The sequence below is a fragment of the Pelecanus crispus genome, chromosome 1, assembly GCF_030463565.1.
Source record: "Pelecanus crispus isolate bPelCri1 chromosome 1, bPelCri1.pri, whole genome shotgun sequence".
In the NCBI taxonomy this organism is placed as follows: Eukaryota; Metazoa; Chordata; class Aves; order Pelecaniformes; family Pelecanidae; genus Pelecanus; species Pelecanus crispus.
In genome coordinates this window covers 149,547,611-149,564,840 of record NC_134643.1, presented here as the reverse complement: position 1 = coordinate 149,564,840, position 17,230 = coordinate 149,547,611, and the positions used below count along the sequence as shown (strand labels likewise).

Sequence of the window (17,230 nt, the reverse complement as noted above, 5' to 3'; positions counted from 1 at the left end):
GGCTTTAGATGCCAGTCTTATGAATTCCAGATATTGTCCTGTTAAAAATATTTTTCAAAATACATACATTTCATCAAATGTTTCAATAAGGCAGAAAACAAATGCTTTTTTTAAAAGTCTCATTTATTGTTTGCCTCTTGTGTTCCCACACTGCGTAATCACACACTGAAAATTGCTGCTGCACAACTAAGGGAAGCTATATACTAAAAAAATGAACACCAAGTAGTACATGCTGAACGCACAGCACAGGTAAAATGCAGTTCCACTTAAATAACCCCACACTTCCATTGATTCCTTTTCCTATGTCTTCTGGTTAAAACCTAGTTCTGGAGGGGAGGGATGAGGTGGGGTGAAACATCCCCTCCCCCTTTCAGGGATTGCTCAAATAATTGTCATGTTTGGTTCTTCCTCACGAAGCTGGGGCCACCACACACTCACAGTGAGGTTACGGGAGGTATTCTATCATTATCTCTACTTTCAAGCCACTAATACAGAAAATAAACCTAAGCAATGTATTTATATAAACAAAAACTCTCCCCCTGTCCCCCGAAATCAATATAATTACAACTGAAACAGCAGGTTGATTGGCAAGGCCAACACCGAATGACCTGCCCACACCATGAGAGCTACCATTACCGAACAGGATAAAAACACTTGCAATAGGTACACAAAGTTTGCTATTAGTCTGTGTACAAAGTAGCTGTGTAACATACTTACATTCACATACAGATGTTGAAAGCAGTGCTGCTGCACAGTGAAAGGAAAAAGGTAAATTATGTTTGAGAGGAAGGTAATAATCAGCCAAAGCAAATTAATTTAGTTAATTTAAATACTTCATCTTGAACAGCAACCTCAGAAGGCACACAAAAGAACTCAAGACAGCTCAGTCAGCCTTCAATGACTCATACAATGACACACTGTCTCCTTCTCAAGATATAGGGAGAACTCTTAAAAACATGATTGGAAGATGAACATCTTGTTTTCCTTTACTGGTCCCCCTACCATGTCTTTGCAGATTACAAAGTACAAAACTAAGATTATATACATAGGAAGAATGGCACATAGGTATTACATTATGTCAATAGCAGTATGAGAAATTATTCTATCTAATTTTGGTCTTCCAACAATCCCCAGAACTACACATCAATCAGTTAATATTGAAGGCTGACCTACCTTGATCTATATTTTACAGCTACACTGAAGTATACATATTCCCTCCCACACACCCCATCAACTTCACCTCTTAGAATGAGCCTCATTTCAGATTAAATTCACTTTCCACAGAGGTATGGACCACTGCTACAGATTAGGCCAAACAATACCCTGAATGGCACAATCAGCATTTCCAAATAGCAGCAACAATACAATACATAGGTTACTCAGAAGTTGAAGGCATTTACTAGGCTCCTGGGTTTTTGCATGAATGCCATGTTGCTTTCATTCATTTTGAAAAAAAAAATTCATTTTAAGCTGCTTTACCAAGGGCAAGAGGGTTACTTTTTCACTGTCCTTGGGACTCTGGGTTCTCCTAGCGCTACAACAGAAAAAAACCCATTTGTTATTGTACAAAAAGTTGCAAATCATTTTTTAAGAATCATGCAAAAAGCCACTTGCAGCAGCCCATCATACACTATCAGGCACAAAGAATGGGAGTGGTTTCTATTAGTTTAGCCCATGCTTCCCCCACAAAGTTCTCACATTCAATTATTTCTTAAAAAAAAAATCAAGCTTATTCTGTTACAGAGTGCAGTGTAAATGTATCAGAGGAACCATTATCTGAAACAAGTTTTCAAACAAAAGAGGCTTTCCCAAAGCTTTTATGTAATAATTTCAACACAGACAGAGTAAGTATGTTTATTGTTTTACAGCAGAATGCCCCAATTTAAGAACAAAATTGCTAGATGTTCAGCTGTGCAAAATGGTACATAGTGCTTCAGTACAAATGGAAAAGAACATGATTTGTTAGCAAGTACTTTCAAATACAATTTTATGGTCCTAGAAGATAGGACTTGAAACCGGGGACTGATCCACAGGCGAACAGTTTTTTCTGCCTAAATTGGACCCAGAACCAACACCACTTATTCCTCATTGCTGGAAAAGAAAAAAATCACCACACTGAATTGCCAGGTTCAGTGTCTTCATGCACATTACTGAGAAATGGATCAGTCCTCTATGTCAGTTTCTAGCCCCATCTACAAACATCATCTGGCTCCGATAAATAAGACTCACAGGAATTTCTTGAAGGTCAATGGTCCATAATGGTAGTTATTCTACATGATCTGCTCAACTTGATTTCCAACTCTAGTTAGGCTGCTTAAATGATTTTCTTGAATTCGTCGTACAGCACAAGCACAAAAGCACCCCCCATGCCTCTGAGAACATTAGACCATGCACCCTTGAAGAAGGCCTTTCCTCCCTCATCCCTTGCAATCTTCCGCCAGCAGTCAATTGTTCCAGAGTACATGATATCAGCTGTAGAAAAAGAGCAAAGAATCATTTTTAACTCCTATAATTGTATCCAAGATGTTTTTACCAACTGCCCTGTTTCGCTTCTCTAGCTACTTTGCGATGTCCCAAACCACATTTCAAGACAGTAACACAATACTAGCTCAGGCAATAGAAAAGCCTCCTATCTGCTTGCCTAGTTATTAAAAGCTAAGTCACAAAATAAAAATGTTAAGCGTTCTTTTTGGCAATTGTACTGTGTCCTAATTGCTTTCATTTAATCTGTCATTGCAAACAGGCAGTCCCATTTGCTCATTTCATATTCTATAAAGAAAAGTCCTCAGCATAATTCCTGACAAATGCTGCAAGTTATGACACTACTGCATTTCCCCATATCATTTAAATGTAACATAACTGAACTCTTAAGTGCTGAGGGATGACTATGAGGAAAAAAGCACTCCATTTGGTTGTGTAGGTTAATGGTTGGACTGGATGATCTTAAAGGTCTTTTCCAACCCAAACGATTCTATGATTCTATGATTTTCTTAATGCTGCTTCAACAACTGCACAAGTTAACAGCCTACCTCCTTTGCGTCCTGACTGCATCATCATCCTACGTCGCACTGTATCAAAAGGATAGGAGACCACGCCAGCCACAGCAGTCACCGTCTGGGCAATCATCCAACTGATAACAATATGAGTATTTCTGGGATCCGGGAGCATGCCTGCGATAAAAAAGTAATTAGCTTTTTACCTTGTACCTCCTCCTCCAGTTCACTCACTGCATGACACCTACTTTACTTAATGAGGTATTATGAAACACTGTAAAGCCATACTTTGAAGTTGCACCAAGACACCTGATTGAATTTAAACATACTGAAGCAATATTAAAAGAAAAAAAAAATCAAGTAAGTTCATAGGATTTTCTTCTCAATAATCAAAACAGGTAACATTCGGGCACCAGGATTCTTTTCAGACTGGCATAAGAGATCGAATATTCCCTACTCTTTTTAGAAATAAATGTCACTAAAATAAGTCATTGTCCCTTTGAATTACATTAAACTATATGCTAGCATCAACAGCCTCTACGCCCAAATGTCAAGCTTAACAAGCGCCTTCTAAAAGCGCCGCTTAATCCCATTCTGCTAGACACTCCTGAATTTATTTAATATAACTACAGTAATACACTGAACAAAAAAGAACTTGTAATTGCATACTGTTACCAACATGCTTTGCTGGCATTAGGAAAAACTCCTTTTAAGGAGAAGTACAAACCCAGGAATATTTGAAAGTACCCTGCGGCCATCAATACATGCCCAAGTTCTGCCTTGAACACTGCAAATGTCACTGATGTTGGCACCGATAACCCCCTTCCACCTCCAGTCACATAAATCATAGTTACTACAGACAGACACAGAGTAACATCCAAGAACAGACATGAAGAGAGAATACAATGCCGAAAACAGGTTTATCAGATCCTCTCTGAAATTTTACCTTTCGCTGTATCATAGATCCCAAAGTAGGCAGCTCTATAGATGATGATGCCTTGGACAGAGACATTGAACCCTTGATACAAGCCACGCAGACCATCAGACTTGGTAATTTTGACTAGACAGTCCCCTAGACCCGTGAATTCTCTGTCAGCACCAGCTTTTCCAACATCAGCAGCCAAACGGGTTCTTGCAAAATCCAAGGGGTAGACAAAGCAGAGGGAAGTGGCTCCAGCTGCACCACCAGAAGCCAGGTTACCAGCGAAATACCTCCAGAACTGAGTGTGCTTGTCTACACCTCCCAAGAACACCTGCTTATATTTATCCTTGAAGGCAAAGTTAAGAGCTTGAGTTGGGAAGTATCTGATGACATTTGCCAAGTTTCCTCGCCAGAAAGACAGCACTCCTTGTTCCTTTGGAATACGCACTACACAATCAATGATGCCCTTGTACTGCTTATCAGCGGCAATTTGTTTACTCGCATGTTGTACCTGCAAATAAAAAAAATATGCATTTTGACTATATGCCTTGGCAGGCCTGCACTACAGTTGGGCTTAGTCTGCTTATGCTGTAAAACAAAGAGCTGTTAAGCTTGAATGCTTGTTGGCAGTTGTACACAAAGAGTGAGCCTCTGTTTACCATGATAAACCAGCTGTGACAGCGAACTTCCAAGAAGCAAAAGCTCCTGGGTCAGCCTGAATCTTAAAACTAAGATGAAGTGACATTTACTTGTCTTTTGATGAAGACCAAAGAACTTGCGGATTAACTTCATTCTCAAGCATTAAAAGCTTAGATTGTACGCATGCACAGAAAAAAGAGAAGGTCTGTGAAGAGAGAGCCATAGATACAGGAGGTCTCGTACAAACCTAGGTAGCATAAAGAGGCTTTAGCATTGCTTCCCGGCTTCCTCAGAGCCAGGGACTTGCCGAACAAGCAAGGGCCAGCCGTGGGGAAGACAGGCAAGCGCAAGGCAAGTGCGTGAAGGCTGCGACCACCGAGAGCCCGTGCGGACGGAGGCGGCCTGCGGGCGGAATTCCAGCCAGCGGGGGGAGCGGGGGGAGGCCGGGGCCGGGGCCCGCTCCCGCCGGCGACCGCCGCGAAGGTCAGGGGAGTCACCTTGGGGCGCCGCCCCGCCCCGCCCCGCCCGCGGGGGTCACACGAGGCCCCGCGCGCCGGTCGCAGCCCCGGCCCCGCCCCGCCGGCGGGCCAATCGGCTGCCCGGCCGCGCCGTCACGTGAAGGTCACCAAGATGGCGGCGCGCTGCCGCCCTTCCCCTCCCGCCCCCCTCGCCCTCTGCGCGCTGGGCGCCAGGCGCGGGACGGGAGGAAGTGACACCGGGAGCCGCCCCCTCGCCCCTCCCCCCCCCGGCCGCGGCCCGCCCCCGCCGCAATGCCGCGCATAGCGGAACCGGCTTCCCCGACTCCGCGGGCGCCCGCCGCCCACGTGACCTCCCGGACAGCCGCCGCCGCCGCCTCGCGCGCCCTTTGTTCCGCGGGGGGCAGCGCGCGCGCCCGCCCGCCCTCATCGCCCCCACTCCCCCCGGCCCGGCCCGGCCCGCGCGAGCCTCGGCGGGCGCCTTCCCGCGGGGGAAGGTGAGGGGCTGCCCCCGCTCCCGCCGGGCTCGGCCGCGCCGCTGACCTGGAGCAAGAGCTTGACCCGCTCGATGGGCGCCACCGCGGTCTTGCTGATGGCGGCGGCGACGCCGCCCGCCAGAAAGTCCTTGAGGAAGGAGATGGCCTGGTCCGCCATGTTCGCGCCGCGCCGGAGCCGCTGGGAATGAGACGCCGCTGCCGCTCAGGCCGAAAAGGCGGGACCGCCGCCGCGCATGAGCTAAATGCCGGGCGCCGCCGGCCCCGCCCCCGGCGCCCCATTGGCCACACCGCCCCGGGGGCGGGGCCTCGGCGCCCAGGGCGGGAGGGGCCAGGTCGCCTCAGGACGGCGGTTCCGGCGGGCGGCGGGGCGCGCCTCCCCCCCCGCCCCTGCGGCGCCAGTGGCGCAGCGCCGCGTCGGCCGGGGAGCCCCGGGCCTGCCGCCCCCTCCGCCACCCGTGAAGGGCGAGAGGCCTCGCCTCCGCCCGAGCCCGGCCCCCGCGGGGCGGTGCGGCAGAGCCGCCACCGCAGCGGCGTCCGCACGGCCCGGCCCGGCCCGGCGCGGCTTCGCCCCGGCCGCGGCAGGATGTGAAGATCACCGCGGATCACGCGATTTTGTCCACGACGGCGGCTTTCTGACGCGTTCTCTGCCTTTGTGCCGCTCTCGGCAGAGCACGCGGGCAGCTGCACAGTTTAGCAGGGCTCATCCCGCGGGCGCGGCGTGCCCCGCACGGCCGGAGGCGGGGCGGAGGGCGAGGCGGTGCAGCACCGCATTTGGGGTGCGGGTTTGTGAGCCCGGCCAGCCAACGAGGCTGGGGCTGCCAAGCGAACCGGGGGGCCCGTTTGGCGGCAACTGGTGGAAGCCGGCGTAGGATGGAGGCGCTGCCTTCCGCGCCGGGCCCTGGGCCGCAGCGGCCGCCGGCGTAGGAGGAGGGGAGCGGATTTGGGGCGCTGTCGGGGCGCCGGCGGGTTTTGCTCCGTGCTCGCCACCCCCAGGGTGACGCTGATCGAAGGCATCTCCTCGTTTCCGGGTTCTGGTCCCATCTGCTCCTCCTCAGTGCCAAGTGTCACGTTGCCCGGCTTTGCCGTCAGCCACTGCACTGATCCAAGGCAATGAAATGCCAAAGAACTTAACCACGGCTTCTTAGAGGGACGATGGGGAAGGGTGGTCCCGGCTTCTTGTTTGGGTGCTCAAAGCCAGATGCTGTGAAAATCCCTTCTGCAGGTTGCCGGGGGAGGCACTCGGGGCAGGGCCTCCACCCCTACCAAGGCAGGCCTGGTCTCCGTCAGTAATTTCTGCTAGTTTTATGGCATGGTGAAAGCGAAATTTTACCCCTCACGGCCAAACTTCTGTCTGAAATTACACCTATTCTTTCTAAAAGTAAGTCTTGAAGTTGTTCTAGCTGGAGGGCATTCGTTCACACGCACCTTTTGTTATTGCTTTCAGTTTTAATGGATGTTTCCTACAAAAGTAAATAAAGCCAAACATTTTTTTTTAATAGATGACTGGTGAACCACAAAGTTGCAGCAGCTGAGGTGTCTGAAACCACTGCTTACACATGGATGTACTTTTCAGGATTTCAAAATGAGAGCATGTCTCTCGGAGGGCATGTTGTGAGAACAGGATGTGCCAAGCACAGCCTTTTCCTCTGCTGTAGTATGACAGACCATGTACTTAATACGTCACTACACCTTTTTTTTTTTTTCACATCAAAAGATACAAAGTTGTGTGCTATTTTGTATTCTAAATCATAGTACAGATACAGTGAAGTGACTCCTGTGCCCACACAGGGTTAGGCACATACAGCGTTACAAGACCGTATTTTAGATATAATTAATGAAAGGCTGTGGTGCATATTCTCAGGCAGGCACACACAGCTTAGTGTGGTATTTTTCTTTTAAAAAAAGCTCATAACTGAACATTAATACTCTCATAGCACAACACAATGTGTGCAAGGCTGGGATTTTTCTCCCCATAAAGTTTTCTGTTGACTGAAAAAGAATTTATACTCAGGGACTTTGAAGTGTTGTCGGTTTGAAAAATGAAGGTAAAACGTATGTAACTTTTTTGATATGAAACTGTTCAGTCAATGGTTGTCCTGTCCCGTTCACCTTGGGAGCTCAGATGCATCTGACTGGGGGAAATCCTTTTCTCTTTAGCACCACACTTTCCCTTCTGTTTCTGCACTTTTTTTCTTTTCTGTTCTTTATCTAATCTCATATTCTGCTATCCACTTTTCTCAGAGCTCACAAATTGAGTAGGGCTAAAAAGGAGGAGGAGGATGTTCTTGAACCAATGTAGTGCCCCCACATTTCATCTCCAGTTATAATCACAGGTGAAACTTGCGCTTTTATACAACTGCCTTCTCCAGAAACCTCACAGAAGGCAGCAGAGTCTGTCTTGACTCACTTGAGAAGCTGCTGCTCCAGTTCTCTTTCCCATCTTGACTATGCCATTGCAGTAGCAGTTTTCAGACTTCATTAAACAATGGTTCTTTGTTTACAGTAGAGAGTGTAACATAAAATGGTATTAAAATGGATGGTGATGGAGTACTGAAATGGTACCTGCATTAACCTCCTGAAACAGGGACAAAGCAATGTGTGCTGATCTAAAAACTGGGCTATTCTAATTGCACCAAATCTGAAGAAACTGATTTCTCAGCAACGTGAATATTGCTGTAGGGCTGCCAACACCATTTGTGGTTGGGGACTTGTTTCTGAGGGTACTACAAGTAGTGTGCACCCACAGTATCACTGCCATCAAACAATGCCAGAATCTTCTGGCATCATTTTACTCAAGTTCAAAATAAATGCAATCAATCTCTCCTCCTTTTTAAAAGTAACTTTGGAAAGCTGACATAACATTTCTTGTTTATGATATTGATGGGAAACTGAGAATGTATTTGCATAATTACAAAACATCAAATATGACTACAGACATCCAGATTTTACTAAATCCATTTTTTCTAGGTCTTAATGCAGAGAACAACATCTAACAAATTTCCTGTCAATCTGATTTTGACATTTGTGAATCCATGTTGTTCCAGTAAGCCTTGATATTCAGAGCCACTTCTCTCCTTTCCCTCTGTCTGCACAAGCATGTTCAAAGACTGCAGCAGAGCTGTGCTCCTGTTCTTCTTCTCATCATCCAATACCATTTCAGCCAGCAAAATCCCACAGCCTAATTTAAAAACAAATGCATGCAACAGTACTAATCCATTATCAGGCAAGAGAATTTCTGCTACCATATATAGGGTTGCAAACTACAAGACACAGGTGATTTCATTTACCATTTATGGATTTGCTCTGATATTAAATGTCTAATCCACTATTAAATGTATAACTCACTCCTCTCACAAAACCCAGGAAATTCCCTTCCACACTATGGAGGGATCAAACACAAGTCAAGTCACATCTCTGTTTTCAGGGGAAGAGGGGATGACTTCTGTAGACTTGGCATGAGGATTATGGAAAACAGTAAGACAGGAATAGTAGTTACATGTCCTTGGCATATATTGCTGCTTCACATTCCTACTGAGATGGTGCCAAGCAGACAAAACGGTGGATGGCGAGCATTATAGAAGCGGAGAAGATGACAACATTGTGTATTATTTCTGTAGGAACTGAGGTCTTTGTGGTGGGACTGACCTAGGGATGCGAGCAGAACTTAAATGATCCTGTTTACACACAGCCTCTTCCTCCGTCTTCAGACTCATGAGGGGAAACGGAAGACAAAGAGTGGGCTACTGATAAAATGAGCATTGTTTTACTCATTGTCTTTTGGCCTTGCACCTTATGTGGTGGTTTCTCTTGGCACAGTGGGTGTAGGAGGCCACCAACTCAGACCAAAATAGTAGCATTTTAAAGTGATTTCAGTACTACTAAGTGCTGCATAACATTCATATCTTTCTGACCCTTAAGACAAGATTTAGTAATGTAATTGAAATTTCTTCCTGAGAGGGACTGAAACAGAGCTAACTTTCAACTCTTTCAGGAAGCATAGTTTGATAAAGAAATTTTGGCCATGGCTTTATAGGAGATAAAAATTAATGGTCATAACAGTCTTTTCTGAATTAGCAAGTCATTTAATCCAGATTAACTGTTCTTTAGCAGGGACAAAATTTCCAGCCAAAAGATTGGGGGGGGGAAGTAAAGTGCCAACCCTCCAAAAACTTTTTTTAAAACAAAACAAAAACCCACATTAAATACTTCCACTATCCAGGAGTCAGCTAACGCATCCAAAACTTAACTAAGAGCTCACACAGAGGGGCTTAGCCATTAAACAGCTCTTCCTAAGCTTTTGTGCTGGGTAGCTCAGATGACATAATACCCTTTGCTTCTGTCCCATTACTTTTCCAGGCACTATTACTGTTAATAGCTGTAACAAGGTCAAAAATTGATATAAAAATGATTGAGCTAGGACAGCCGACCAAGCTGTGTCTCTTCTTTCTTACAAACTTCTCTTTCTATCTTCCTCAAGGATTCTTACCTCAGCATTCAGTGAGCAAGTGCTGAAGTTCTTGTTTCTATTACTCATCTATCACTCTTAAATCCCCCCATCCTCCACTTCAAAACACTGTTTTCTGTGTATCACATTTCCTCTAAACTGCTGTTAAGGCAGAATGTGGGTAAAAGACAGCATCCTCAAGAAGGCGTAGCTGAACGTCACTTCCCAAGGAGCAACACAAAACCTACAGGCTTTATTGGTGGAAGTTCATTTGGCTTTTAAAACTTCGCCCTCTCATTCTTCATGTCTTGATTAGTGAACAGGCCCAAATTTTCCTCAGTTATGCCTACTGCGTAGGAAGTCTTTTCAGTGTAACACCATTAAATCCATCCCTTCTACCACTTGGCAAAAGATACCAGCTTTCTCCAGAGCAACTGAAAAACTCAATTTGGACATTAATGAGAGAAGACAAGTTTATCATTTCTCAGGTGACTGGGCTACATCAAATGATTATAAAAGAGCTTAGGCTGAAATGGACCACAGGAGATCTCTATTCCAACCTTCCACTCAAAGCGGGGCAGCTCTACAGTCAGCTCAGCTTGTTCAGGGCTTTGTTCTCAGATCTTGAAACCTCCAAGGACAGAGATTCCACAACCCCTCTGGGCAACCTGCTCCAACGCTTAATTATCCTGAGAGTGCAAAGCTGCGGTGCATTACCACAGACACCAAGCCCAAGGGACTAATGCTTAGTGTGTATAGTGTTGTGCTTTAATCACAGAGTACATTGAGGTTGTGTGGTAGTCAAGCACATTCTATTTAAATTTTACAGTCAGATACATAGTACTTAGAGGCACAGTTTTAAAGTCTGTGACAGTTACAGGGGGTGTGCCAAATTTTCTGACTCAAACAGCTTATAGCAGCTTAAAGAACAGCATTATGAACAACTATGAAACGGGAAACGTCTTGATTGCTGAAATGAGTCTCTCTCAAAATACAAACCTGTTAAGCATAATGGCAAGGTCAATATGGGAAAGAAACATTTTAAATTTATTCAGTTGTTGAATATTTTGCCTCATCTCTTTAAATGTCTGTACAGATGAGATGAGTCAAATTTCCATTCATAAAAAATCTGCTAAGAATTAAAAACCCAATGTGGTAAAAGTCTGATGTTTCCCTGATTTTGTGTGGCTGAAATGCTCTGTAATAAGCATGTTTCTCATGATGAATTGAATCACTGTGGCACTTTTGCTTTACTCAGTGCTCAAAGAGCAAAGTAACTTCTGATTAAGTAACATAAGACAGAGTCTACCAGGCAGATGCAACTCTTGACCTTGCTCATCAACTCTCTTTGATTTGCTGAGGTTGGTGACTCAGCATAGGCACAGCCTCTTTCACACTGGCTTATTGGGATTATTGCTGTAGAAGTGTGACAGGCAAGAAACTCACAACTGATAGAAGAAAGCTAGTTTGAAAGTGCAACTTTAATCTCCAGGAAGGCTTCCACTACAAAGTCCACTTCAAATAGCAAAAAAAAAAAAAAATCAATGAAGTATCAGGAAAAAATAAACTTTTGGAGAGGTGATATTAGAGACAAATGAGAAGACTTGAAGAGATGGGATACAGTATGTACTTCTCCAATTAAAGACTGGAACATGAAATAACTTCTATTTTTAATTTTCATAAGAGAATTTATCCATAAATCCTAAAACTCATCTCAAGTAATGAGACAGAAAGCATATATATGGCCATATTCAGAAAAACCTGAAACTGATAGGAACTGATAGAAACAGCTCTCTACTGCAGCCTGTGTGGGTACATACTGTGACTGGAGGTCAGAGGGTGCTGAAGTTTCTCTGTGACATTACAGCTGCTGTAGGAACATGTTTGAGCTTTGTCCTATTTTCACTTTTGCCTGTGGAAGAAGTGCTAAAAAAGGGTATCCTTGAGATGTTTTTGAGTAAAGCCCCACAGAAAAATGAAAAAGAGGACTAGCATCCCCAAATTCAGAGAGATGGTACAGTATTTGTTTTTATTTTTTCATTTCTGATAAAAATGAGCAGTGGTACACTGAATACACTGCAGAGAGAGAATTCTCTTTAATTTTAAGGTCCAAGAAAACTAAGGTATTAATGTGGCTCATAAAAGCTTGTAATTTTAAATTGACATGCTATACAGCTATGTCAAATCTAAGCTTAATACGGTCTGCAAACTAGCCAAAAGAACTGGACATGAAGGTATTTAATACACAGGAGTTTCGGCCTGCCCCAGACACTTTTAAAATGCATAGAACTCACATCTGCAGAAGCTGCAGTCCAACTTTTATTCAAGGCCTGTAACAACTAAGCTTCAGATAAAGAGTCAAAATGATCGTAAACTGACAATATGTGCTGGTTGATGGTGGGTATATTGCACAAGTGGTGTAAAAATTCAGCATCCCAGTTTGCTTCTGGTCACACTACATTGACAGATTCTTCTTGAAGCACAAAACAGCATCTAATAAGTTTCCTGTGATCTTAATTTGTACACTTGTGAATCCATATTTCTGCAGTAGCTGTTCATATTCTGAGCCACTTCTCTGCTTGCCTTCAGTCATACTGAGGGACTGTAGTACAGCTCTAGGAGGGTGAGTCTTCTGTTCATCAAGCACAATTTCTGCCACTAGCAAGGCACTTCCTGCATTTCCAAAACAACCAAAAGTGGTTCAGTAAAGTATTTCAAGCTTCAAGTTTTTGGTGTTTTGTTCAGAGACAATTACAGAGGTCCCTCAGACCAGTGTTTTAATGGTATTCAGTGGAAATCAGTGACAGAACTTTATTTTCAGTAATCTCTTCCTGGAAGCAACCATTTAATTGCTAAAAGTAAGGGGGAGCATAGAGCACTGTCTCCACTTCAATGAAGTTCAGATCACTTCCTGACTATGCTCTTAAACTCAGTCTTACTGTTTCCATTTGAACCAAGCAACTGCTGTAAGCATCTGTCATACCCCAATCTTTGCATAAGAAGATTAAGTCACCCACAATTTTCTTTCATAAACAGGATTATGCTTTTTGGCATACATCTAATTTTGAACACTCTCCTATGAAACAAACTTCATAGCTACAGTTAATCCTGTTGGATTAAGGAATCAGTTGATCTTAGCAGTCAGGCTTTTCTGCTTTTTGTCTTCTCCTTTGATCTTTAGTACTGTCCAAATATGAGCCAACAGTGTGCCCTGGCAGTCAAAAGGGCCAACCATGTCCTGGGGTACATCAAGCACAGCATAGCTAGCCGGTCAAGGGAGGTGACTGTCCCACCCTACACTGCACTTGTGTGGCCCTATCTCAAGTACTGTGTGCAGTTTTGGGTGCTTCAATATGAGAAGGACATCAAACTATGAGAGTGTGTCCAGAGGAGGGCAACCAAAATGGTGAAAGGCCTCAAGGGCAAGACTTAGGAGTGGCGGCTGAGGTCACTTGGTTTGTTCAGCCTAGAGAAGAGAAGGCTGAGGGGAGACCTCATCACAGTCTACAACCTCAAGCAAGGACAGTGGAGGGGGAGGTGCTGCTCTCATCGCTGGTCACCAGTGATAGGACACAAGGAAATGGAATGAAGCTGCATCAGGGGAAGTTCAGGTTGGATGTTAGGAAAAGGTTCTTCACTGAGAGAGTGGTCAGTCACTGGAACAGGCTCCCCAGGGAAGCGGTCATGGCACCAAGCCTGTCAGAGTTCAAGGAGCATCTGGGCAACACTCTTAGTCATATGGTTTAGTTTTAGGTAGTCCTCTGAGAAGCAGGGAACTGGGACTCGAGGATCCTTATGGGTCCCTTCCAACTTAAGATATTCCATGATTCAAATGTAGGGGAAAGCAGAAGAGGCTACATATTTCTCACGAAATCTGTCCATAAAGTAGTGCTGAACTCCAGTTTACCATATTCTGGGCACTACTGAGGTAGCAAAACAAACCACTTCTTCAATAGTAAAACAAATTGCTGCTTCTTGATTAACCTAAAGGAAATTTAGTTAGATTACTTGTATGTATAGAAATAAGCACATGCTTAGTTATTTGATGATACAGGGCTTAGTCAGAAAGACTGGGCATGGCAGAGAGAGTGGAGATGACACAGTTGTGCAGGAAGCCTGCAACTATAGAAAGACTGGGCATGGCAGAGAGAGTGGAGATGACACAGTTGTGCAGGAAGCCTGCAACTATAGTAAGGGCTTATTTTATATAGTTTTATTAGCAGCTTTGTTTCCATTTTTCTTAGTAGGTATTACCACAATGCAAGCATAGACATTCAAGCAAAGGCTACTATGATTGGACAGAAAAATACACTTTTTCAATATGAACTTCATATGATTACTCATTATGTTAATGCATTAACATGCACCTTTAATCCCACAAGATGAGAAAACTTACCTGGCTTGCATACAGCTGATATCTTGCTTAACAGCACATGTATCTTTTCATCAGGCCAGTCATGAAGAACACGTGAAAGGATGTAAAGATCTGCTTCCGGAAGATTATCCTTGAAGAAGTCACCTGTTGGAAAGCAGAGTTAGTACATTCCTACAGAAACCACAGAGTACATTACTACAAAATGAAATGTAAATATTGTGGAGCAAGTAGGAGCTTCAGCAGAGGTAAAGAAAGAAACAAGAATGAACAGGTATAGGGATGCAATGATTTGCAGATAAGCAAAGTGTAATTAAAGAGAAGAGCAGATCACAGGTAAGTATTCTGTAACATGGAGAGAAAATGGAGAGAAAGCCTGTAGTAAGGAAGGAGACAAAGTCCTTTGCAGCCACCATGTTGATTTTGCCTAGAAAAGAAAAGCCTGAGACAAGGACATGCAGCCTCAGAAATGACTAATTCATCCTTCCTTATTTATGCACATTTTCCAGCCATAGCCAGTTTGATTTTATCCCCACAGGATTGCAAAATACAGTGTCCCTGTTGCCTTGTACTGAGACACAGGTTTGGGCTCAGAGCAGGGTAGCACACCATTTTCTGTAGTGAAAGAGCCTGCTCTGTGCTCCAGGATAACAGAAATAAGACAAAAGATCATGTGTTACATTTACCTGATACAAATGTTACTGGAGCTGTGTGTTGTCCTGAAGGCTGAAAGTAAGAGGTGTTTGCAATGACTTCTGGAAGGTCAAATACTGTGACCTTGAGATTTGGGTATATTTGTACTAATTCATGAGCCAGAGCTCCAGTGCAACCTGTTGAAAATTTAAAAAAGTCAAATCAAGTCTTTTCTCCAAGCATTTCAAGACATTTTTGAAGACAAGGCTGTATATACATTAAAATAGAGACATCAAATCAGAATTAGAGGTAGACAGTCAGTTCACAATGAACGTGGACAATAACATTTCCTGGTGGACAGAGCAACGCTTTAAAGCTTAGGAAATGCAGGCATGACTCCTTGCTGTCATAGAATTGCTAATATGACCTTTGATACCAGTACCTCAGGGTTTTTTGGAGGGGGGAAGAAGAACACTAATGAAAAGGCAAGGACTTGTAATTTGTGGATGAAGAACTATAGAACTATCTACCATTTACAAAGCACTGATATAGGAAGTTTGACAAATACTCTCCAGCATAGTGAAGGACAGGGATGGTAAAGTCTTGGAGTCTCTGCACAAGTGGCAAAGTTTGCACCAGTGTTGTGTTAATTCTTCTGACGTGCTGTCCACCTCCCCAGGCACTAAGTAAAGTTTTCTTCCTTCAGTGGATCTTTCCCTGTGTAATAACACTCTGTGCAACCCCAAGCACAGGGAAAAAAAGGACACTAACAAGCAGAGTTTCTTCAGGTGTATCATTGCTCTTAAACATTTTGGTGGTCATCTTAGATATTAGTAATCAAAACACCATACAAAACAAACCCATTCTAAAAGAATCAAAACTTTTTGTTCTGGCAGTGCAGTGTTTCAAGTTTGACACCCCAATATAGAAGTATTCAGAAATAAAACCTTCATTACTTTTGAAAATCTTAGACATGCCAAAGGACAGCAACAGCACAGTTGAAAATGGAGCTCCCAGCCCAATATTCTATCAGCTGAGCCACAAACCATCTTGTTTTCTGTGTTGAGCTGTGTCAGTATGTAACTGATTGTGACGAACACTCACTTATTTCAAACTACTGAAATACCATTTAAGTAACTCTGCTTCCAGTTAACTTCACTCAGTCCTTTTATTCTGACACTACAATACCAGAAAAATAACAGTAGATAATATTACTGGGTTCTGGTACAAATATACATATGTTTTAAGTAATAAAATATAGAACTGAAATCAAGCTTTTCCATTTAATTTGTATACAAGTTCAATTACAGGCAATACCTCCTAAATCACAAGCACATTTAAACTGTGAAAGATCAAATGCTGTAGCCACGTCTCTTGCTGTCAGGTGGGCAATGCTGTGCATGGCAGCCATAAAACGTTGCTTCACCTCCTGGCTGTGATAATAGTCCTAAAAAGGGGGGTGGGGGGGAAAAGCACAGTAATTGAAGTTTATTTGCATTACTTAACTAAAACTATGTACAACCAAGGAAGTAGGTACACACCATTAACATTAGAATTCTAAAATTAAAAGATCAGTTAAAAAATGCCATTGACTAGTTGCTCATTCAAGTCCTTTGCTGTTTCACTGTAGTGATAAGCAGATTTTTGCATCCTCTCCAAAATTCTGATCACACAGACATCTTTTGCAGTGCACCTCAAAGGACATACACTTGGCTGGTTTGAAGCTGGTCCTGGTGATGTCCCAAGGGCTGTTAAATTCAACACTTCTACCCACTGAAACTGAGGCAGCACAGCAGGAAGAAGGGGTAATCTGAAAAGTGGTTTTAAAGAAATACTGTGCCTTTGATATACATTTACTAACACATTTGCTCCACAGCAAGATTTCTCCAGACTTTAAACTGCTTGAAAGGGCAGACTGATCTTTTTCTTTCAGTCTCCTAAAGTGTTCCTCCTTCTTCTTGATATACTCACAAATTGCTTTCATTTAATTCTGACATTTATTCTCCCATGATGGGAAAATAACTAGATGATTGGACGATAAACTAAAACCAGCAACATTAAAGCTCATACTGGGTTTTTTTGATTAGGTGAGATGCAAGCATTCAGTACTAGAACCTCATGCCTTTCCCTTTGAAATGATACATAAACATGAAGCCTTTTATGTCTCACTTTCATACACACTTCATCAGTTATGTCTGGCTTTATAGTTACCATGAAGTGGAAGTATCTCCAGGCTGTGGTATCCATAGAGCCG

The 17,230-nt window shown here is 43.7% G+C and overlaps 2 protein-coding genes across 7 annotated transcripts in view; both read right to left on the bottom strand.

Annotated features, from left to right (window-relative positions):
* Window positions 1–17: 17 nt before the first annotated feature.
* SLC25A6 (solute carrier family 25 member 6) lies at window positions 18–5,712 on the bottom strand. The gene is made up of 4 exons (XM_075710963.1): window positions 5,574–5,712; window positions 3,940–4,426; window positions 3,030–3,170; window positions 18–2,472 (listed from the first exon to the last, which is right to left on the bottom strand). Exons 1-4 carry the CDS (start codon window positions 5,682–5,684, stop codon window positions 2,315–2,317), a joined length of 897 nt encoding a protein of 298 aa, XP_075567078.1. The 5' UTR covers window positions 5,685–5,712; the 3' UTR covers window positions 18–2,314.
* Window positions 5,713–7,746: 2,034 nt separating this feature from the next.
* ASMTL (acetylserotonin O-methyltransferase like) overlaps window positions 7,747–17,230 on the bottom strand; it is a 40,668-nt gene continuing 31,184 nt past the window's right edge. For 4 of the 6 annotated variants that reach the window (XM_075705470.1, XM_075705477.1, XM_075705486.1 and 1 more), the window contains 4 exons: window positions 16,294–16,423; window positions 15,030–15,173; window positions 14,368–14,490; window positions 7,747–8,705 (listed from right to left, as the gene is read on the bottom strand). In XM_075705470.1, coding sequence (XP_075561585.1) covers window positions 8,491–8,705; window positions 14,368–14,490; window positions 15,030–15,173; window positions 16,294–16,423 — 612 coding nt within the window. In that variant the 3' untranslated portion in view covers window positions 7,747–8,490. Of the gene's footprint in view, window positions 8,706–11,852; window positions 12,645–14,367; window positions 14,491–15,029; window positions 15,174–16,293; window positions 16,424–17,230 lie in introns of those variants that run through there. The other 2 variants (XM_075705462.1, XM_075705448.1) reach the window with 1 other exon arrangement.